At 33.6% G+C, this 25,456-nt stretch overlaps 1 protein-coding gene across 1 annotated transcript; it reads left to right on the forward strand.

Annotated features, from left to right (window-relative positions):
- The first annotated feature begins 532 nt into the window (after positions 1 to 532).
- On the forward strand, positions 533 to 23,688 carry LOC148778949 (uncharacterized). The gene is made up of 2 exons (XM_088855316.1): positions 533 to 1,539; positions 23,295 to 23,688. The coding sequence occupies exons 1-2, from the start codon at positions 881 to 883 to the stop codon at positions 23,686 to 23,688; spliced, it is 1,053 nt and encodes a 350-aa protein (XP_088711442.1). The 5' UTR covers positions 533 to 880.
- Positions 23,689 to 25,456: the final 1,768 nt, after the last annotated feature.

The raw sequence follows: 25,456 nt of genomic DNA on the forward strand, positions 1-25,456 counted from the left end.
GATTTTTGTTGCCGAGGGAGTATATGGAAAATAAAATAGTTCTACAGGAATACAAAATCATTTGGCAATTATTTAATCTTTCCTATCCCTACGTGAAAGGGAGGTTATTAAATTGCGTAATCAAAGGAAGGTTCGTTAGGGCTCCAATGAAATTTAAATAATATTGAAAAAAGCATATACATATGTGATCGTATATTTCTGTAGAACTTTTTTTTAAAAAGATGGCAATTTTTCTCTCGATTGCTAATTTTGCTGCGATACAGAATTAATTAATAATTCCCCTTAAAATATTTTTCTTGATATTTCAATACTCGTGATAATTAATAATCCCCCTGGAAATATTTTTCTTGATATTTCAATACTAGTGATAATTAATAATACCCCTTAAAATATTTTTCTTGATATTTCAATACTGGTGATAATTAATAATATCCCTTAAAATATTTTTCTTGATATTCTAATACTCATGAGGGCATTGTTGACGAATACGACAACTAAACCCTTATGTGGAGAGGTCAAACATACCCTATTATAATACCCTTCATTCTCCCTCTAACATGAGCGTGTTGCCGAGAGAGTATGTGAAAAATATAGTCCTACAAGACCACAAAATCTTTTAGCTATTATTTAATTGTTCCTATTCGTGAAACATTTTACTCGTTGGTTTTGTTAGGGCTCCAACGGAATTTCGCCCCATCATCCTCTATTTCTTGGATATATTGAAGATATGTAATCTCTATCCCCACACATATCCATCATCTATAAATGTCTTAAACCCTCCTCCAAATCAAATCAGTGTCTCTCTCTCAATCTCTCTATAACCCCTAATCGCTCCCCCTCAAACAGTATTCCCTCACCCAGCTAGCTCTCTCTGGAGTCCATGGCACGGCCATGTTCTTACAACTCTCACGGTCTTGCCGACCCTTTGGATCTTGAAGACCACCTCTGTTCTGACCAACCCATTGAACCACTCTCACTAACTCTCTCTCTTTCTCCATATCAACCCAACCCCACCACCACCACCATTCATCATCTCTCTTCATACCAAGACAACCGCACTGCCTCTCAACCCATCTCCACATCTCTTACTCTCTCTGTACCCCAACATGACTCTTCATATCTCTCTCTCTCTACATGTTCCAGCACTTGCGAGCAGTATTCTGGCAATCATACTCAAGACTTAGAAGATGTTGGTGAGCGCAAACCTATAACTCATGATTTTGGCATTGGCGATACGCAAGTTTCTCAAAATTCCAACAATCACGTTCAAGAGTTTAGTAATGGCCACCGATGTAATCTTTGCAGCAAGAGTTTCACTTCTGGTCAGGCACTTGGAGGCCACATGACTATCCATAGAAAAGTTCTTCCGAAGATGAATTCAAAGGAAAAGAAGAAAGAAAGCAATGGGGAGAGATTTTATGAATGCATGGTTTGCAAAAAGCGTTTCAAATCTTCTCAAGCATTGGGTGGTCATATGGGAGCGCACACATCGCCGTTCAATACCGAAGCTTCCTCTCCTAAGAGATTTTTTACCTTTTTGTAGACGATGAAGAAGCGACTCGATATTTCTTGATGTTCATAATATTTCTTGTTAATCTTTTTGATAGTTTAGGATTGGTTTTCGTGGTAGAAGAAACGGTAAAAAATCATTATGAGGTTTTTTTGTTTTGGAACATGCAGCAAAAGATTGAAATATTCTTTTTTTATTATCTTTTACAGAGAATGCTGAAGTTAATGTGATTCTTACTTTTGTTATTTATTTTAATCGTATTCTGTTTTTTTATTATATCTTAATTATTCATTTCTTTGTTCTTTCTTATGTCACAATCTATATTTAGAATCTAAAATTTGCTTCACTTGCATGCATGGAGAGTTCGGACTAGCAATGCATGACCACAAAAAAAAAAAAAAAAATGGTGGTCGTCAGCTTAATCACCTCCATATTAGATGAACGAAAGGAGATTGTCAAGAATTGGCCCCACCAATGGTTTAAAAAACGGATCGGTGACTTGGATCGGGCTTCCAAAAAATCGATCCGGATCGGCGAATCGGCGATCCGGATCGGGAATCGGGTGAATCGGTCAAAATAAAGCTTAAAAAAAATTCGAAAAAATTATTAAAATTCATTATAAATATTGTTTTTTAGGAATTCAATAAAAAATGAGGGTACTTCATTAAGAATTTTCATGTTTTTGAATGAATATGCGAATATTGATATGTTCTTTCCCTGCATGAACAGCCATTCAGCATTTAATTTATAGTATTTCGTGCTCATCCCTACACTGTTGCTGTTGGGACTCGATATGTGAATAATATGGCTGGGATAGGGGGGCCTCAGAATCATCATCTCTCTCATTTTCTTTTTGAATAATATGGATTAAAAAAAAATAATAACAAATTTTCAAAAAAATCGATCATGGATTAAAAAAAAAATCACAAATTTTCAAAAAATTCTATCATGGATTACAAAAAAAAATTCGATCATGTATTAAAAAAAAAATCACAAATTTTCAAAAAATTCAATCATGGATTACATAAAATTCGATCATGGATTACATAAAATTCGATCATGGATTACAAAAAAAAACAAACAAAAAAAAACAAAAAATTCAATCGTGGATTACAAAAAAAGAAAAAAACAGTTCGATCATGGATTACAAAAAATTCAATCATGGATTACAAAAAACTCTATCATGGGTTACAAAAAAAGCAAAAAACAAAAAATTCAATCATGGATTACAAAAAAAAAAACAAACATTTCGATCATGGATTACAAAAAAAAAACAAACATTTCGATCATGTATTACAAAACATTCGATCATGGATTACAAAAAATTCTATCAAGGGTTACAAAAAAAAACAAAAAAAGCGATCATGGATTACAAGAAAAGAAAACAAACGTTTCGATCATGGATTACAAAAAATTCTATTATGGGTTACAAAAAACCAAAAAATTCGATCATGGATTACAAAAAAACAAAAATAATTCGATCATGGATTACAAAAAAATCGATCAAGTATTACAAAAAAATCTATCATGGATTAAAAAAAAAAAAAAAAAAATCCGTACGGACTCGCCGATTCCGTACAACGAATCGGCGAGTCACTGTGCGGAATCATCCGGTTCTCTCTAGAACCGGACGATTTCCGATTTTTCAACCGATCCGGTCCCTTTTCGCGAATTCCGAGTCGAACCGGGCGAGTCCGGTTCGACTCGGCGTTTTTTAAAACGCTGGGCCCTACCTTAGAGGTCCTGGCCGGTCCCATTGCTCATATAAAAAATAGAAAATTATATCAGTACCCATTTTACTTCACAATATGTAAAATTTACCCGTAATTTACTACCATTACATATGTATCCATTTTTTTGGTGATTTCGAATTTGCCAACATTTACGATATTATTAGATCCGAAATCAATAACAAATATCAAACGCTGCAATATCTGAAATTGTAGATATTTGGATTTTTATTTTATTTCATTTTGCCTTGAAATTTGCTTTCGGATTTTCAATATCCAAATTTAACAAAAACTGCATGATCTAGTAGGAAAATGCAATTTTAAGATTTTTGAAATTCTAAATATTATAAAGTAAATTTTGGATTTTTTGAACCTGAAAATGTTTAGGAACACTGAATGCAACTTTCGTATTTGGAAAATAAAAAAATTCAATTTTCAAGCAAATTTTTTATTATAAAAATTTGAGGTTGTTGGGAGGCTAAAATGCAATTTTCAGATTTTTAAAATATGAAATTTCAATTTTCAAATAATTTTTTATTTTCATAACTTAAAATTGTTTTGACTTTTTTTTTTTGGTTAGGGAATCGCCTCAGCCAAGGACTCTACAGAGTTATGTACCCAAAAAAAAATCTGAAAAGTATTTATAAACTCGGATTTTTTTTAAAAAAAAAAAAATAGAGTGCATTAGAATACTAAATAAGATGAAAAAGGATTTATAAATAATGGATTATTTAAAAACTTGATTTATATCTTGAATTTTGCACAAAATATATATAAAAAAAAGTTTTTAAATCATCTTAGAAACTGTCAAACGATCTAAAAACATATTACTAACAAATATATTGGTGTTTTCTAAAAAAAAAATCTTCTTACTCTCTCCCCAAACTCACCTCACCATGAGGGCAAAGCTGAGTTACTCACCCAAGTCTCATGGGGGACTCGGGTAAATTCTGAAATACCACTAAGAAGCATATTGTAACCTAACAACATAATATTATATAAATAATATTACCAGTTATAATATAATATAATGTATTTTAAAGCTATCACAAAGATTTTCAGCAGTGAAATCACATTGACGTAGACTCGAATTTGATTGTTTAGAGCCTAGGTATAACAATCCTAAAACTTCAAAAAAAAAAAAAAAGAGAAAAGAAACTTTTAAACAGGTGATGGTTCGTATGAGCATGATGGTCCTTAGGAAACATCATTATTTTCAAAAGCTTTTACTTGGTTTAAGCTTTTGCTTGCTGCTTTGCCACATCCTTTAGTGGACGTGGTTTTCATATGGTATGAGGTGGAGCTTAATAAAATAATATAATAATATGTTATAAGAATTTAAATAGGAGAGGTGAGGACTTTTACCCTAAAAAATTTTGAGATCTATCTCTCTAGTCGAAATGCAGTGAGCTCTTTCTCTCTCTAGCCGAATTTTTATCGGAAGCTCCCTCTCAAATATTTTAGGTAAGTGACTTCATTATCTTGAAAAATAATCCGTTCTTTTTAAAAATGAAATGAAATAATTATTTCTGCTTATTATCATGAATTTTCGGTGCGATAAATTTTATGCGCAAGCGACCTCTTTATTTTGAAAAATAATATGTTTAATAAAATTGGGATATTGTATTTATGTTAGAAATTTTAAATGTTGTAAATTCTTAAAAATAAATTTATTTATTTTTCTTGTCTATTGTTAGAAAATTTTAGATACTGTAAAACTATTAAAAAAAATGTGATATTTCTGCTTTTAGTAAACTTGTGAGATTTCTTTCTACTGTTTTAAAATATTTAAACATTGTAAATTACATGTGCAAATGACTACCTTATTAATTGAAAACTGATATTTTTGCAATTGATTATAGCATTGTCTGTGAAATGTTTATTTGCAAATTGACATCCCATAAATTGTAATAATTACGTATTCTTGAATTTCTGTAAGAGTTTTTCTATACATATTAGATTGGCAATTATGCTAGAATATCTTTACGAATTGCTACCGTTCTAAATTTGAGCCCAAAATATTTGACCGGTTATTTTAGAAATGTTATTGAAAGTGATTGTATTTAATGGTTTTAGTGAAATTCATATTAATGATTTTAGTGATACGTTGAGTACATGATATTGTTGCTTTCGAATGTTTAAAGATTTAGAAATACTTTAAGTATGCAAGTGGACGCATCTGGTTCGCCGATGAGGTATAAGTGCACCTATTCGGGACGCCGGTAGGGATTAAGTGGACTCATCCGGTACGTCGGTGAGGTATAAGTAGACCCTCAAGGATTAAGTAGACCTATCTGGGACGCCGATAGGGATTAAGTTGACCCATCAAGACGCTGATGGGGTATATAGGTGACCTACTTGGAACGTCAATAGGGTAATTTTGTGGAATCTTTTGAATTATGCACTGCCGTTAAAATGTTATATGCATTTCAATCATTTGGATTATATTTAATTGTGCATTTCTGAAAGTGAAATTGTTATCTATAAATGCTTGTGCTCGCATTGTTTTTAATTGACCTCCATTTTGAAAGTTTGTTTATATCTTTCATCGATGATTATTTTTAGGATTATGATGATCACTTACTGAGTAGCCAAACTCATCAAACTATGGTAAACATTTTTCAAGATAATTGCGGTTTCATTTTGAGTGCTCGTCAGGATCAACCTTGGAAGATATTGTTGTTGTGCCTAAGCTTTCTTTTGTTACTTTGTAAGAATTCGCCACTGTAAATTTGTCCTATCAAGAGATGTATATATGTTTTGACTGTCACATCTCAGGAATAACAGTATTGTAAATTATTGGGGTGTGACAATTATGGTATCAGAGCAATAGTTTTAATATTCTTAGAAAATTTAAAAAGAATGTACTTAAAATCCCATTTATTGCGTTACAAACTGGGACGAAGTCAAGATCCAAAATAGCTGAAGCTAATATGGAAGGAATTCACAAAGCCTTGGGAAATATGCTTGCTCTAATGCAACATCAGATGGAAAACAACAATCCACCCAGGCAGTCAGTTACGGGAAATGGTGGGAGTGATATCGAACAATTTAAGAAATTGAATACACCTTCTTTTAAGGGTGTTGTAAACCCACTGGAAGCCGAGGGATGAATTATGCAATTGGAGAAAATATTCGAGGTAATGAAATGTCCTGATGATAGGAAAGTGGCCTTCGCAGTTTTTATGTTAGAAGGTGAAGCATAACACTGGTGGCGAATGACAAAATGAGTATTAGTCAAAGAAAACAAACCATTGACTTGGGAAGTATTTCTAGAGGCATTCAATGAAAAGTATTTCCCATATTTTATTCGAGACCAAAAAGAAATGGAAATTTTAGAATTAATCCAAGGAAATCGGACAGTAGCACAGTACGAGGCCAAGTTTATTAAATTGGCCAGGTTTGCACCACATATGATTAACAATGAGGCAAGAAAGGTGAAAAAAATTGAAAGGGGTCTCAGGCCAGCTATCAAAAGCAGGATATCAGTCTTGAAATTGAGAACTTATGCTGAAATAGTGGATCGAGCCCAAATTGTCGAAAAAGATTTTGAAGATTACCAAAAGACGAAAAATCAGAAAAGCCATGTTAGACCCACATCATCTAATCGACAACAGTTTGAAAGGGCAAACAAAAAGCCAAGGCCCTTACCACTTCAGAGCCCAATAGAACCATGTAAAAAATGTGGGAAAAACCATGGATCCAGCCCTTGTTATTGGAATACCGGAGCCTGTTTTAAATGTGGAAAATTGGGACATCAGATTAGACAATATCCTAGCTTACAGATGCAACAGCTTCCAACGCATAGAGAGATAGCTCAAAAGCCTCAGATGAAGGGAAGAGAATTTGCGATCACCAAGCAAGACGCTCAGGCCTCAAAATCAGTGATCCAAAGTACTCTTATTATCTTTCAAAAAGTAGCTCATGTTTTGATTGATCCTGGATCTACTCATTCATTTGTGTCATCACACTTTGCATGTCACTTAAAGGTAGAACTAAAACAATTAGAATACATTCTAGAGGTAGCCACACCGAAGGGAAATTCAATTAACATCAATATAGTGTACAAATCATGTGTAATAAAGATAGAAGAAAAGGAACTGTTGGTTGATTTAATACTCCAAGAAATTCAAGATTTTGATGTAATCTTAGGCATGGATTGGCTTTCTGCATACCATGCAAATATTGATTGTTATAAGAAAATGGTTACCTTTAGTATTCCGAATCAACCAGTATTTTACTTCAATGGTATCAAAGAAGACTCCCCATCATATATAATCTCCTGTATACGAGCTAATCACCTCCTTCGAAAAGGGTGTCAAGGCTTTCTTGCCTATATCAAAGAAGATAGGAAAGAAGAGATAAATTTGGATACCATTCCGGTTATCCGAGAATTTCGCAACGTTTTTCGGAAAAATTGCCAAGATTATCGCCAGACAAGGAAATTGAATTCTCTATTGAATTATTGTCAGGGGTGGCCCCAATTTCTAAGGCACCTTATAGAATGGCACCTGTAGAACTTAAGGAACTGAAACAACAATTGAAAGAATTATTAGATAAAGGTTTTATCAGGCCCAGTGTGTCACCTTGGGGTGCTCCGTTTTTTTTTGTTAAAAAGAAACATGGGACTATAAGATTGTGTATCGATTATAGACAGTTGAACCAAGTGACAGTGAAAAATAAGTATCCATTACCTAGAATTGATGATTTATATGATCAATTACAAGGATCACATGTATTTTCAAAAATTAATCTTAGATCTGGATATCATCAGCTTAAGATTAAAAGTGAAGATGTTCTCAATACAGCTTTCAGAACAAGGTATGACCATTATGAATTTTAGTCATGCCTTTTGGATTAACCAATGGACCGACTGCATTTATGGATTTGATGAATTGGATCTTTAAGCCCTTTTTGGATAAATTTATTGTGCTATTCATCGATGATATTTTAATTTATTCCAAGAATCAGAAGGAACATGAGCAGCATGTAAGAATGGTATTGTAAATATTAAGAGAAAAGAAATTGTATGTTAAACTTAGTAAATGTGAATTTTGGCTTGAACAAGTGATATTTTTAGGGCATGTCATATCAAAAGAAGGTCTATCAGTTGATCCTTCAAAGGTTGAAGCCATTGTTAATTGGAAACAAGCAAGTAATGTGACTAAAGTTCGAAGTTTTTTGGGGTTGGCAGGATATTACAGAAAATTTGTAGAAGGATTTTCTCGAATCGCAACCCCATTGACTCGATTGACATAGAAAAATGTCAAATTTGAGTGGACAAGTGAATGTGATGAGCGTTTTCAAGAACTAAAAGTTCGATTAACTTAAGCACCTATTTTAACTATTCCTAAGGGGAGTGGGGGATTTGTGATTTATAGTGATGCTTCACATAAAGGCTTGGGTTGTGTATTAATACAATATGCGAAAGTAGTGGCATACGCATCCAGACAGTTGAACGAATATGAGAAAAAATATCCAATTCATGACTAGGAGCTGGCTATCCAATTCATGACTAGGAGCTGACTGCAATAGTATTCGCTTTGAAAATATGGAGGCATTATCTATATGGTGAGCAATTCGAAATTTACACAGATCATAAGAGCTTGAAATACCTTTTCTCTCAGAAGGATTTAAATATGCGGCAGATAAGATGGATGGATTTCTTAAAAGATTATGATTGTATAATCCATTATCACTCAGGAAAAGCGAACGTTGTGGCCGACGCTCTAAGTAGAAAATCTATGGGAGTCCTAGCTCATCTAATGATCCAAGAAATGAGATTGTTAGAGGAAATAGTGGATTGGCATCCGGCTCCGTTCATTAATGGTGTGATAAGTATGATTGCCAACATTAAGGCAGAACCCCAATTAATCTTAAAGATTCGATCGGCACAAAAGAAAGACCATCAGCTTATAACAATTGTAGAAGAGGTGAAGCAAGGAAAGAGAAACGAATTCTCTATATGTAAGGAGGATTTTCTAAGATTCAAATGTCGGATTTGTGTCCCGAATGATGAGAGTCTGAAGAAAACTATATTGGAAGAAGCACATCACTCTCGTTATACGATACATCCCGGAAGTATTAAAATGTATCAGGACCTGAAGAAAACCTTTTGGTGGAATAATATGAAAAAAGAGATAACGCAATTTGTGTCTAAGTGCCTAACATGCCAGCAAGTAAAAGCTGAGCATCAAAGGCCTGCTGGGTTGTTGCAGCCTTTACCCATGCCAGAGTGGAAGTGGGAGCACATCTCTATGGATTTTGTCTCTGGCTTGCCTAGAACAAATGCATGACATGATAGCATTTGGGTCATTGTATACCGGCTGACCAAAGCTGCTCATTTTCTGTCGATTCGCACGACGTACACTTTGGATCGACTGGCCCAGTTGTACATTAATTTTTGACTCTAAACAAATTCCTCAGTTCTAAAATCAAATAGTAAATCAACGTAGTAGAAAAAAGAAGATTTTCTTAGGAAATAGTGCGGTTGCATGGAGTTTCGGTCAGTATTGTATCGGACAGGAATACTCATATTACTTTTAAATTTTGGGCTAGGCTACAGTCAGCCATGGGGACGAGACTCACCTTTAGCACTGCCTTTCATCCCCAAACTGATGGACAATCGGAGAGGACCATCCAAACTTTGGAAGATATGCTGAGGGCCTGTGTCATTAACTTTACAGGAAGTTGGGATGACCATTTACCTCTGATTGAGTCTGCTTATAATAATAGCTTCCAAGCCAGTATCCAGATGGCACCATATGAAGCCCTGTATGGAAAGAAATGCAGGTCACCCATCTGTTGGGATAAGGTTGGTGAAAGGAAGCTTTTGGGGTGAGAAATTGTTCAGCTAACCGCAGATAAGATAGCATTAATTCGATAGAGGCTTAGAACAGCTCAGAGTCGACAAAGAGTTATACCGATAACCGAATGAGAGATCTTGAATTTACGGAAGGTGATCGAGTTTTCCTAAAAATCTCACCAATAAAAGGCATTATGAGATTCGGCAAGAAATGAAAGTTGAACCCACGTTACATCGGACTATTTGAAATCCTGGAAAGAATCGGAGATGTTGCTTATAGACTTGCCTTACCACCCGAATTGGCAAATGTCCATAATGTCTTTCATGTATCTTCACTACGAAAATATCAGCCCGACCCATCTCATATATTGAAATATGAACCTTTACCGATCAGGAAGGACCTATCCTTCATTGAGCAGCCAATTTTGATACTGGATAGAAGAGTGCAAGTGTTGCGCAAGAAGGAGATTCCTTTGGTCCGTGTATTATGGCAGTACCATTCAAGAGAGGAGTCGACTTGGGAACGAGAAGACGATATCAGAGAAAAATATCCTTATCTTTTTCAGTAACCAGGTACACAAATTTAGAGGACTAAATTTCTTTTCAGTAACCAGGTACGCAGTGAGCTCTTTCTCTCTCTAGCCGAATTTTTATCGGAAGCTCCCTCTCAAATATTTTAGGTAAGTGACTTCATTATCTTGAAAAATAATCCGTTCTTTTTAAAAATAAAATAAAATAATTATTTATGCTTATTATCATGAATTTTAGGCGGGATAAATTTTATGCGCAAGTGATCTCTTTATTTTGAAAAATAATCTGTTTAATAAAATTGTGATATTGTATTTATGTTAGAAATTTTAAATGCAGTAAATTCTTAGAAATAAATTTATTTATTTTTCTTGTCTATTGTTAGAAAATTTTAGATACTGTAAAATTATTAAAAAAAAATGTGATATTTCTGCTTTTAGTAAAATTATGAGATTTCTTTCTACTGTTTTTGAATATTTAGACATTGTAAATTACATGTGCAAATGACTGCCTTATTAATTGAAAACTGATATTTTTGCAATGGATTATAGCATTGTCTGTGAAATGTTTATTTACGAAATGACATCCCATAAATTGTAATAATTTCGTAATCTTGAATTTCTGTAAGAGTTTTTTTGTACATATTAGATTGCCAATTATGCTAGAGTGTCTTTACGAACTGCTACCTTTCTAAATTTGAGCCCAAAATATTTGACCGATTATTTAAGAAATGTTATTGAAAGTGATTGTATTTAATGGTTTCAGTGAAATTCATATTAATGATTTCAGTGATATGTTGAGTACATGATATTACTGCTTTCGAATGTTTAACGATTTAGAAATACTTTAAGTATGCAAGTGGACTCATCCGGTTCGCCGGTGAGGTATAAGTGGACCTATTCGGGACGCCGGTAGGAATTAAGTGGACTCATCCGGCACGCCGGTGAGGTATAATTGGACCTGCAGGGATTAAGTGGACTTATTTGGGACGTCGATAGGGATTAAGCTGACCCATCAGGACGCTGATGGGGTATATAGGTGACCTACTTGAGACTCCAGTAGGGTAATTTTGTGGAATCTTTTGAATTATGCACTGCCGTTATCTATAAATGCTTGTGCTCGCATTGTTTTTAATTGACCTCCATTTTGAAAGTTTGTTTATATCTTTCATCGATGATTATTTTTAGGATTATGATGATCACTTACTGAGTAGCCAAACTCATCAAACTATGGTAAATATTTTTCAGGATAATTGCGGTTTCATTTTGAGTGCTCGTCAGGATCAACCATGGAAGATATTGTTGTTGTGCCTAAGCTTTCTTTTGTTACTTTGTAAGAATTCGCCACTGTAAATTTGTCCTATCAAGAGATGTATATATGTTTTGACTGTCACATCTCAGGAATAACAGTATTGTAAATTCTTGGGGTGTGACAATTATGGTATCAGAGCAATAGTTTTAAGATTCTCAGAAATTTAAAAAGAATGTACTTAAAATCCCATTTATTGCGTTTACAAACTGAGACGAAGTCAAGATCCAAAATAGCTGAAGCTAATATGGAAGGAATTCACAAAGCCTTGGGAAATATGGTTGCTCTAATGCAACATCAGATGGAAAACAACAATCCACCCAGGCAGTCAGTTACGAGAAATGGTGGGAGTGATATCGAACAATTTAAGAATTGAATACACCTTCTTTTAAGGGTGTTGTAAACCCACTGGAAGCCGAGGGATGAATTATGCAATTGGAGAAAATATTCGAGGTAATGAAATGTCCTGATGATAGGAAAGTGGCCTTGGCAATTTTTATGTTAGAAGGTGAAGCACAACACTGGTGGCGAATGACAAAAGGAGTATTAGTCAAAGAAAACAAACCATTGACTTGGGAAGTATTTCTAGAGGCATTCAATGAAAAGTATTTCCCAGATTTTATTCGAGACCAAAAAGAAATGGAATTTTTAGAATTAATCCAAGGAAATCGGAGAGTAACACAGTACGAGGCCAAGTTTACTGAATTGGCCAGGTTGGCACCACATATGATTAACAATGAGGCAAGAAAGGTGAAAAAAATTGAAAGGGGTCTCAGGCCAGCTATTAAAAGCAGAATATCAGTCTTGAAATTGAGAACTTATGCTGAAATAGTGGATCGAGCCCAAATTGTGGAAAAAGATTTTGAAGATTACCAAAAGACGAAAAATCAGAAAAGCCATGTTAGACCCACATCATCTAATCGACAACAGTTTGAAAGGGCAAACAAAAAGCCAAGGCCCTTACCACTTCAGAGCCCAATAGAACCATGTAAAAAATGTGGGAAAAACCATGGATCCAGCCCTTGTTATTGGAATACCCGAGCCGGTTTTAAATGTGGAAAATTGGGACACCAGATTAGACAATGTCCTAGCTTACAGATGCAACAGCTTCCAACGCAGGGAGAGATAGCTCAAAAGCCTCAGATGAAGGGAAGAGTATTTGCGATTACCAAGCACGACGCTCAGGCCTCAAAATCAGTGATCCAAGATACTCTTATTATCTTCCAAAAAATAGCTCATGTTTTGATTGATCATGGATCTACTCATTCATTTGTATCATCACACTTTGCATGCCACTTAAAGGCAGAACTAGAACAATTAGAATACATTCTAGAGGTAGCCACACCGAAGGGAAATTCAATTAACACCAATATAGTGTACAAATCATGTGTAATAAAGATAGAAAAAAATGAAGTGTTCGTCGATTTAATACTCCAAGAAATTCAAGATTTTGATGTAATCTTAGGCATGGATTGGCTTTCTGCATACCATGCAAGTATTGATTGTTACAAGAAAATGGTTACCTTTAGTATTCCGAATCAACCAGTATTTTACTTCAATGGTATCAAAGAAGACTCCCCATCATATATAATCTTCTGTATTCGAGCTAATCGCCTCCTTCGAAAAGGGTGTCAAGGCTTTCTTGCCTATATCAAAGAAGATAGGAAAGAAGAGATAAATTTGGATACCATTCCGGTTATCCGAGAATTTCTCGTCGTTTTTCGGCAGAATTGCCAGGATTATCGCCAGACAGGGAAATTGAATTCTCTATTGAATTATTGCCAGGGGTGGCCCCAATTTCTAAGGCACCTTATAGAATGGCATCTGTAGAACTTAAGGAACTGAAACAACAATTGGAAGAATTATTAGATAAAGGTCTTATCAGGCCCAGTGTGTCACCTTGGGGTGCTCCGGTATTGTTTGTTAAAAAGAAAGATGGGATTATAAGATTGTGTATCGATTATAGACAGTTGAACCAAGTGACAGTGAAAAATAAGTATTCATTACCTAGAATTGATGATTTATATGATCAATTAGAAGGATCACATGTATTTTCAAAAATTGATCTTAGATCTGGACACCATCAGCTTAAGATTAAAAGTGAAGATGTTCCCAAGACAGCTTTCAGAACAAGGTATCGCCATTATGAATGTTAGTAATGCCTTTTGGATTAACCAATGCACCGACTGCATTTATGGATTTGATGAATTGGATCTTTAAGCCCTTTTTGGATAAATTTATTGTGGTATTCATCGATGATATTTTAATTTATTCCAAGAATCAGAAGGAACATGAGCAGCATGTAAGAATAATATTGTAAATATTAAGATAAGAATAATATTGTAAATATTAAGAGAAAAGAAATTGTATGTTAAACTTAGTAAATGTGAATTTTGGCTTGAACAAGTGATATTTTAAGGACATGTCATATCAAAAGAAGGTCTATCAGTTAATCCTTCAAAGGTTGAAGCCATTGTTAATTGGAAACAACCAAGTAATGTGACTAAAGTTCGAAGTTTTTTGGGGTTGGCAGGATATTACAGAAAATTTGTAGAAGGATTTTCTTGAATCGCAACCCCATTGACTCGATTGACATAGAAAAATGTCAAATTTGAGTGGACAAGTGAATGTGATGAGCGTTTTCAAGAACTAAAAGTTCGATTAACTTCAGCACCTATTTTAACTATTCCTGAGGGGAGTGGGGAATTTGTGATTTATAGTGATGCTTCACATAAAGGCTTGGGTTGTGTATTAATACAATATGCGAAAGTAGTGGCATATGCATCCAGACAGTTGAAAGAATATGAGAAAAGATATCCAATTCATGACTTGGAATTGGCTGCACTAGTATTCGCTTTGAAAATATGGAGGCATTATCTATATGGTGAGCAATTCGAAATATACACGGATCATAAGAGCTTGAAATACCTTTTCTCTCAGAAGGATTTAAATATGCGGCAGATAAGATGGATGGATTTCTTAAAAGATTATGATTGTATAATCCATTATCATTCAGGAAAAGCGAACGTTGTGGCCGACGCTCTAAGTAGAAAATCTATGGGAGTCTTAGCTCATCTAATGATCCAAGAAATGAGATTGTTAGAGGAAATAGTGGATTGGCATCCGGCTCCGTCCATTAATGGTGTGGTAAGTATGATTGCCAACATTAAGGCAGAACCCCAATTAATCTAAAAGATTCGATCGGCACAAAAGAAAGACCATCAGCTTATAACAATTGTAGAAGAGCTGAAGCAAGGAAAGAGAAATGAATTCTCTATATGTAGTGAGGATTTGCTAAGATTCAAATGTCGGATTTGTGTCCCAAATGATTAGAGTGTGAAGAAAACTATATTGGAAGAAGCACATCACTTTCGTTATACGATACATCCCGGAAGTATTAAAATGTATCAGGACCTGAAGAAAACCTTTTGGTGGAATAATATGAAAAAAGAGATAGCGCTATTTGTGTTTAAGTGCCTAACATGCCAGCAAGTAAAAGCTGAGCATCAAAGGCCCGTTGGGTTGTTGCAGCCTTTACCCATGCCAGAGTGGAAGTGGAAGCACATCTCTATGGATTTTGTCTCTAGCTTGGCTAGAACAAATGCATGACATGATAGCATTTGGGTCATTGTATACCGGCTGACCAAAGCTGCTCATTTTCTGCCGATTCGCACGACGTACACTTTGGATCGACTGGCCCAGTTGTACATTAAAGAAATAATGCGGTTGCATGGAGTTCCGGTCAGTATTGTATCGGACAGGGATACTCAGTTTACTTCTAAATTTTGGGCTCGGCTACAGTCAGCCATGGGAACGAGACTCACCTTTAGCATTGCCTTTCATCCCCAAACTGATGGACAATCGGAGAGGACCATCCAAACTTTGGAAGATATGCTGAGGGCCTGTGTCATTGACTTTACAGGAAGTTGGGATGACCATTGACCTCTGATTGAGTCTGCTTATAATAATAGCTTCCAAGTCAGTATCCAGATGGCACCATATGAAGCCCTGTATAGAAGGAAATGCAGGTCACCCATCTGTTGGGATGAGGTTGGTGAAAGGAAGCTTTTGGGGTCAGAAATTGTCCAGCTAACCGCAGATAAGATAGCATTAATTCGATAGAGGCTTAGAATAGCTCAAAGTCGACAAAAGAGTTATACCGATAACCGAATGAGAGATCTTGAATTTACTGAAGGTGATCGAGTTTTCCTAAAAATCTCACCAATAAAAGGCATTATGAGATTCGGCAAGAAATGAAAGTTGAACCCACGTTACATCGGACTATTTGAAATCCTGGAAAGAATTGGAGATGTTGCTTATAGACTTGCCTTACCACCCTAATTGGCAAAAGTCCATAATGTCTTTCATGTATCTTCACTACGAAAATATCAGCCCGACCCATCCCATATCTTGAAATATGAACCTTTACCGATCAGGAAGGACCTATCCTTCATTGAGCAGCCAATTTTGATACTGGATAGAAAGGTGTAAGTGTTGCGCAAGAAGGAGATTCCTTTGGTCCGTGTATTATGGCAGTATCATTCAAGAGAGGAGTCGACTTGGGAACGAGAAGACGATATCAGAGAAAAATATCCTTATCTTTTTCAGTAACCAGGTACACAAATTTAGAGGACTAAATTTCTTTAAGGAGGAAAGAAAGTAACAATCCTAAAATTTCAAAAAAAAAAAAAAAAGAGAAAATAAACTTTTAAACAGGTGATGGTTTGTATGAGCATGATGGTCCTTAGAGGCCATCACTATTTTCCAAAGCTTTTACCTGGTTTAAGCTTTTGCTTGCTGCTTTGCCAAGTCCTTTAGTGAACATGGTTTTCATATGTTAAAAACGGACTTTTAACGCGACACCTCAGGTATGAGGTGGAGCTTAATAAAATAATATAATAATATATTATAAGAATTTAAATAGGAGAGGTGAGGACTCCCACCCTAGAAAGTTTTGAGGTATCTCTCACTCTAGTCGAAACGCAGTGAGCTCTTTCTTTCTCTAGCCGAATTTTTATCGGAAGCTCCCTCTCAAATATTTTAGGTAAGTGACTTCATTATCTTGAAAAAAAATCTGTTCTTTTTAAAAATGACATGAAATAATTATTTATGCTTATTAACATGAATTTTAGGCGGGATAAATTTTATGCGCAAGTGATCTCTTTATTTTGAAAAATAATCTGTTTAATAAAATTGTGATATTGTATTTATGTTAGAAATTTTAAATGCTGTAAATTCTTAGAAATAAATTTATTTATTTTTCTTGTCTATTGTTAGAAAATTTTAGATACTGTAAAATTATTAAAAAAAAATGTGATATTTCTGCTTTTAGTAAAATTGTGAGATTTCTTTCTACTGTTTTTGAATATTTAGACATTGTAAATTACATGTGCAAATGACTGCCTCATTAATTGAAAACTGATATTTTTGCAATTGATTATAGCATTGTCAGTGAAATGTTTATTTACGAAATGACATCCCATAAATTGTAATAATTCCGTATTCTTGCTTTTCTGTAAGAGTTTTTTTGTACATATTAGATTGCCAATTATGCTAGAATGTCTTTACGAACTGCTACCTTTCTAAATTTGAGCCCAAAATATTTGACCGATTATTTAAGAAATGTTATTGAAAGTGATTGTATTTAATGGTTTCAGTGAAATTCATATTAATGATTTCAGTGATACGTTGAGTACATGATATTGCTGCTTTCGAATGTTTAACGATTTAGAAATACTTTAAGTATGCAAGTGGACTCATCCGGTTAGCCGGTGAGGTATAAGTGGACCTATTCGGGACGCCGGTAGGAATTAAGTGGACTCATCCGGTACGCCGGTGAGGTATAATTGGACCTGCAGGGATTAAGTGGACCTATTTGGGACGCCGATAGGGATTAAGCTGACCCATCAGGACGCTGATGGGGTATATAGGTGACCTACTTGGGACTCCAGTAGGGTAATTTTGTAAAATCTTTTGAATTATGCACTGCCATTAAAATGTTATATGCATTTCAATCATTTGGATTATGTTTAATTGTGCATTTCTGAAAGTAAAATTGTTATCTATAAATGCTTGTGCTCGCATTGTTTTTAATTGACCTCCATTTTGAAAGTTTGTTTATATCTTTCATCGATGATTATTTTTAGGATTATGATGATCACTTATTGAGTAGCCAAACTCATCAAACTATGAAAAACATTTTTCAGGATAATTACGGTTTCATTTTGAGTGTTCGTCAGGATCAACCTTGGAAGATATTGCAGTTGTGCCTAAGCTTTCTTTTATTACTTTGTAAGAATTCGCCAATGTAAATTTGTCTTATCAAGAGATGTATATATGTTTTGACTGTCACATCTCAAGAATAACAGTATTGTAAATTCTTGGGGTGTGACACTCGACTCTATACAAACTGCACCCTATTATTATTATTATTATTATTATTATTATTATTATTATTATTATTATTATTATTATTATTATTATTATTATTATTATTATTATTATTATTATAATACAATTTAGGGATTTTTGAAATCCAAATGTGTTAGGGGACTCTAAACTGCAAAACTAAGAAATTTTCAAACAGATTTTGAATTTTGAAAAGGGTAATTTGGTAATTGAAGAAATTACTCGGCATTATTGTAATAGCAAGTACAAAATGGCTATAGATATAATAACAGAAAAATTAACAGTAAAACTTGGAAAACATGAAAAAAAAAATCAGATGTATAAGTAATTTTCGTAGGTCTATTTTTTTCTCTTTTTAAGGCACAAAGAGAGAGAGTATGGAGTTTTGTTTTTCTTTTCTTATAGGCTTGTTGCCGTATTCTGGAAATTGAAATGCCAAAATTTAGGATCTGAAAATTGTCTATAACATGAGTTTTGGCCGAAGTATATGTATTTTCTACTCCTGTAGGAGTAGTAAACGTTGTGGCTATTATTTATCTTCCCATTCTTCGTGAAGATTTGTCGGGAGCCCCATTAGATAGCCTTACGAGTTCGTCATCGCCACATCTATCCATTCCTTTAATTTATTTCTTGGACTTCTTGCTGAAACATCTATCCATTCCTTTAATTTCTTGGACTTCGTGCTGAAACATCTATCCATTCCTTTAATTTCTTGGACTTCTTGCTTTCACCAAATACGTAATTTATATTCTCTCTGTCTTTAAGTCCTAAACGCAGTATAACTTTTTTTCTCTCTCTCTAAATCGTAAACAAAGTTAGTCTTTACAGCAAGAGTTTCACTTCTGGTCAGGCACTTGGAGGCCACATAACTCTCCACAGAGTAGTTCTTTCAAATACGTGTTTAGAGGAAAAGAAGCAAGAAAGCAATGGAGGCATATAGGAGCACACATATCGTTGTTCCCTTCAAATCTTCCCAAACATCGGGTGGTCATATAGGAGCACACATATCGTTGTTCAGTGCCAAAGCTTCCTCATCTAAGAGCTTTATTGTCTTTCTGTAGATGATGAAGAATTCATAATATTTCTACTTAATCTTTTTGCTAGTTTAGGATGAGTTTTTTAGTTTTGTGGTGAAAGAGATGGTAAAAAATCATTGTGAGATTTTCTTATTTTGGAATGTATAGCAAAAGTTGAAATTATTCTATTTTTATCTTATGTTTTTCCTTTTTATGGCGTCTTAATTATTCATTTCTTTGTTGTGTTTTTCGTCCCTTAGTCTAAATTTAGAATCTCAAATTTGCTTTACTTTGAAGCCTGGAGTGTTCGGATATGCATTTTGGTCGGTGATTTTGTTTGCTTTTATTATTATGGAACGCATGACCAAAAAAAAAATTGGTGGGCATAAGGTTAATCACAACAATATCAGATAAATAAAAGGAGATTTTCAAGAACTGGCCCTATCTCAGAGGTCCTGGTGGATCACATTGTTGATATAAATAAGAGAAAATTACATTAGTATCTATTTTACTTCACTGTATTTACAATTTACCTGTAATTTACTGCTATTACATATGCATCCATTTTTTTGTGGTTTCGAAATTTCCGACATTTCTGATATTCAAGATCCATAATCAATAAAAAATACCAGACCTGGAAGATCTTCAGATTTTTGTGTCTTGAAGAGGAGTTTGGATTTTTTACTGTTTTTCCAAGAGATTTTTTTATATATATTTTTTATATCTGAATTTAAATAAAATAGATGATCTAGTAGGAATATGCAATTGTAAGATTTTGAAAATCCAAACATTATAAAGTAAAATTTGGATTTTTTTAAGATAAAAAATGTTCAGGGACACTAAATGCAACTTTGGTATTTGGAAAATACAATAATTCAATTTTCAAATAAATTTTAGATTTTCAAATCTGCAAGTGTGGGGAGGCTAAAATGCAATTTTCTGATTTTGAAAATAGGAAATTACAATTTTCATAACCTAAATTGTTTGGACACTTTTTTTTGGGTAAATAAAATTTTTTGCAATTTTTTGATTTTTAAAATCCAAAAATGTTTTCACATGCTAAACATTCGAAAGTTTTAAAATGGACTTTGAAAATCTAAAGAAGGATAATAAAGTCATTTTAACAATTTCTGACTATTATTGTCATAACGGATAGAAAATGCATATAGGTTTAAATACTGGAAAATTAATGATAAAATCTATATAATGTTAGAAAAAAAAAAAAAAGATATATACGAAATTTTTTGGGTTCTCCTTTGTCAAAAAAAACTGTAAAATTTGCAACATGTATGAAAATTATGCAATTGAAACATATATTTTTCTCTGAAGAATTTAACATAAAATAAATTTAGCTACTAATCCCGCTTAAATCACTATTATTTAGGGCGCATCTCCGAGGGGAATATAGTGTACAACAACTTGCTCAGGAGAAATGATTATTTAAGGAGATTTTTTTTAATTTAATCTATCTAAGTATTACTAAATGATTATTTGCAAAACTTAGATGTTGAATTTGGAACATCTAGATCTCTTCCACAAAAAAATTGGATAGTTGTTATGCCACAATGGGATATCATTCTTTTTCGCACATATAGAGTGCGGAGTTAAAAAATATATATATTTCTTTTCTTTTTTTTCTCTTTGAGGTTGGCTAATGCATACTAGATATTCCATTCCCAAAAGTGGAGATCTAAAAAAAGTAAAAAAAAATCCATAACAAGAGTTAAGCAAGAGGGAGTAGATAGATAGTGTACTCCCATAAAATCTTTTATCTATTATTTCAAGCTTGATTCTTATTATGCTTGATGCTTTGTTCTTTTAATTTAATGGTGCTCATGAAATTTCTTCCAATATGGAAATACTTTTTAAATTAAACTCTGTGGTCATCTGCTCTCAATAAATAAATAAAAAAAGTTCTCCATCACCATAAAATTTTAAAAAATTATAAATTTTTTTGAAAAAAGAATTCTATTATTGCTGCAATTTGAAGAATATTTTTTTCTTGAAACATTTATTAAATTCATGTGATAAACATTAAATGCAAAACAAAATTAATTATAAATTTTATTTAAAATATAATTTACATTTTGACATGTGATTGATAATCTTCAAAGCAGCTAAGTATTAATGGAAGAGAGGATAATCTTCTTTACCCTTACTAACTAACGTCTATTCTTCTAACCAGCAATTAAATACCAGATATCTAGGAAATAATTATTAACATATGGGAGGCCAAACGTACCTCTATTATCCCTTTCTCTCTCTGCACTATAATATCATTATATGTTTATGAAACAAGTATTTAAATTTTTTTTTTTTTAAAGATACTGAATAATATTTTCTTGATTAGGAATACAATTTTATAATACTATCATTTCAAAACAATTATATTTAATATTATTAATACTCCAAATATATTCGTAAGATTGTACATTTAAATTATTATTATATTATAAAATACACAATACGGAGAAAATACAATTTTCAAAAATCCAAATTTTAATTTAATTTGAAAATAAATTTCGGATTTGTAAAATCCAAAAAAGTTCAAGGACACTAAAATTCAATTTTTGGACTTTCAAAATTCTAAAATTCAAATTCCAAATAAATTTTATATTTTAAAAATAGAAAAATATGTATATATCCAATATTTTTATTTTTATTGTAAAATTACCAAAAATGTTATGTTATTACGTGTATACCCGTTCTTAAGATTCAAGATTTTTTTTTTCCCCAATTTCCCATTTCGGATCTTCAATTAAATAAAAAAATTCAGACCTTCAAGATCCCAAATTCTAGATTTTCAGATCTTGAAGGCTAGTCAAGTTTTTTTCTTTTTTACCTTAATTTTTTTCCTCACAACAATCTTTGGACTTTGAATATCAAAATTTAGCAAAATATAAGATCCTTAAGGGGAAAAAAGAAATTGTATTTTGAAAAAACGGAAATGTATATTTAAAGTAAATATCGGGTTTTCAAAATCCAAAAACATTTCGACAATAAGAAATGAAATTTCAGGAGTTTGAAAATTGAAAATTTTATTTTTCGAATTTTCATATTTTATATTTTCAAGATCCAGAAGATTTTTAAAATATTAAAATTACAAATTTTGGATTTTCAAAATCCAAATATTTAATTTTCAAATAATTTTTGGACTTCAAAAATTCAAAAATGCTGGGATTAAAAATTACAGACAAAATGTTGTAATATTGGAAAAAAATGAAATAAGTATTTTGGAGGAGAAAAGAAGATAAAAGAAGCTTCTCGGGTGGAATATCTTGTAAGAGAAGCAAGAAATATCAGTGATTTTTGTTGCCGAGGGAGTATATGGAAAATAAAATAGTTCTACAGGAGTACAAAATCATTTGGCAATTATTTAATCTTTCCTATCCCAACGTGAAAGGGATGTTATTAAATAGCGTAATCAAAGGAAGGTTCGTTAGGTCTCCAATGGAATTTGGCGGCATCATCCCCCCAATTTTTTTGATTTCATGAAAATACATAATCTTCCTAATTTTTATAGCTTGAAAATGTATAATCTCTCTTTATCCTATCCGACGCACATCCATTCTCTATCTCCTAAAAGCACTACAACTTCCCTCTCTTTTTCTCTCTATCCGACACACATCCATCTTCTCTCTCTCCTAAAAGAACTGCAAATTCCCTTCTCTTTGTCTCTGTAAGTCCTCAAGGGAGTAGAACTTCCCCCTCTCTCTCTATCTCTCAATCTCCATATAAGACCTAAAACAATTGTCCCTCCCACTATTGCACCAACTCTCTCTCTCTCGTTCTCTTGTGGATTCAATGGACAGTGAACCACTCTCCCTAACTCTCTCTCTTTCTCCATATCAACCCAGCCCCACCACCATTCATCCTCTTTTCTCATCACTTTCTCTCCCTTTATATCAAGACAACGGTACCATCTCCACAACTCTACTCTCCGTACCCCAACAAGACTCTTCCCATCCCTCTCTCATTTCATATTCTAGCACAAGCAAGCAATATTCTGACAATCATGCTCAAGATTTAGAAGATGTTGCTGAGCACAGCTTTGTAACTCGTGATTTTGGCAATGGTCATACAAAAGATCTTCAAAATTCCAGCAATCATGTTCAAGATTTTAGTAATTGCCACCGATGTAATCTTTGCAGCAAGAGTTTCACTTCTGGTCAGGCACTTGGAGGCCACAGGACTATCCATAGAGAAGTTCTTTCGAAGATGAATTCAAAAGAAAAGAAGAGAGAAAGAAATGGGGAAAGATTTTATGAATGTAGGGTCTGCAGAAAGCGTTTCAAATCTTCTCAAGCATTAGGTGGTCATATGGGAGCACACAGATTGCCTACCGAAGGTTCCTCATCTAAGAGCTTTCTTGTCTTTCTGTAGATGACGAAGAAGCGACTCTATATTTGTTGTTTCTTTGATGTTCATAATATTTCTTGTTAATCTTTTTGATAGTTTACTATAGGGTTTTTTTATTTTGTGGTGAAAGAGATGGTAAATAATCATTACAAGGTTTTCTTGTTTTGGAACATGCAACAAAGGATTGGATTATTCTATTTTTATTATATTTTAGAAATAATGTTGTGATTAATGTGATTCTTACTTTTGTTATTTATTTTGATCGTTTTTTTGCTATTTTATGGTCTCCTAATCATCCATGCCTTTGTTGTTTCTTACACCGCTTAATCTATATTTAGAATCTAAAATTTGCTTTTGTTGGTTGCATGGAGTGGTCAAACTAGTTGGTGATTTTGTTTGCTTTTATTTTTTTGGAACGCATGACCACAAAAAATAAAAAATGAAAAAAAATTGGGCATATGCTTAATCACCACCATATTAAATGAATGAATGGAGATTGTCAAGAACTGGCCCACCTCAGAGGTCCTGGTGGGTCCCATTGTTGATATAAAAACCAGAAAATTATATTAGGGGAAGGCTTACGTAGATCTACCTAAAAAAGAGGAGCTCAGATAGCTCTTTTTTTAGTACAAAAATGCTCCTCCGGAATTCATACAAACTTCCATCCTAATTTTTTGTTAGTATGCTGGATTGCGACTAGCAACCAGCCCAAGCCTGAGCCCGACCGGTATCAGTGCATGATAGGCCAAAGTCTGAAATTTTTATTTTGGGCCGGGCCTGAATTCATGACAAGTACTGGCCGGGAAAAAAATTGGTATTTATTCAATGTAATATACAAACCTTAAAAATTTCAAGCCAAGCCAGCACTAACGCGGGCCCAGCCCAAAATTATTTCTAGCCTACCAAGCCCATCCCAGGCCACCTAACAGGCGTGGTCCAAACCATAGTTGGCAAGTCTATGTTTAAAATGATTTTTTTCACTTTAAGAACTCTGAGTTTTTCAAAAGATATTCAAAAAATCATGTTGTTTAGTAGCACCGATATGAATCCGTATTTTAAATTTTTTTCAAAAAAAAAAATTCAAAAAACTTCTTCCTTATAACTTTTTGATTTAAACAGAATGATAAAATGCTTCAATCCCTTTCCAATCTATTTATTTTTTATTTGCCGGAAACTATAAACTCTCAATTCGCTGAGAGAGTTTATTGTTTATTGTACTTACACACTGAACTAGTTACAGACGTAAGTTTGCTTTCTCTCTTTTGTTTTTCTTTTTTTTTAAAAAAAAAAGAAAGTGTCTATGCTGCTCTCAACTTATTCTTGTATCCCTTTCTGTATTCTTTGTTATTTGATTTTTTTTTTTGTCTTTCTTGTATCATCGTTATGTTCTTGCGAAGTAATGCCATGTTTATTTTATTTTTAAAATTTTTTGAAATGAAGGGACTTGTCCTAATAGTGAATTCTCGGACTGCCCTATACTCCCACTTCCTTTTTGTTAAAATTTTTTGAAATGAAGGGACTTCCTAGGAGTTAATTCTCGGACTGCCCAATCCTATATGATCTGATGTTAAGATATCGGACCAAAAAGCCCCCCCCCCCCTCCCCCCCCCCCTCTTGATCTAATAGAAAAAAAACTACCAACTTAAAGCCCATTTATATTTTAGGTGGTCCGCTGGACTACAAACATTTTTGTAATTTTTTTTTTTCTAATTTCTTGATTGCATGAGCACTCTCTTTGATTTCCGAAATCGTGAGTTTACCTATGCTCTTAGACTTTACAAAATGTCATCAG

Source organism: Amborella trichopoda, chromosome 13, assembly GCF_054954075.1.
Source record: "Amborella trichopoda isolate Santa Cruz 75 chromosome 13, AtrichopodaSantaCruz75HAP2 v2.0, whole genome shotgun sequence".
Lineage (NCBI taxonomy): Eukaryota > Viridiplantae > Streptophyta > Magnoliopsida > Amborellales > Amborellaceae > Amborella > Amborella trichopoda.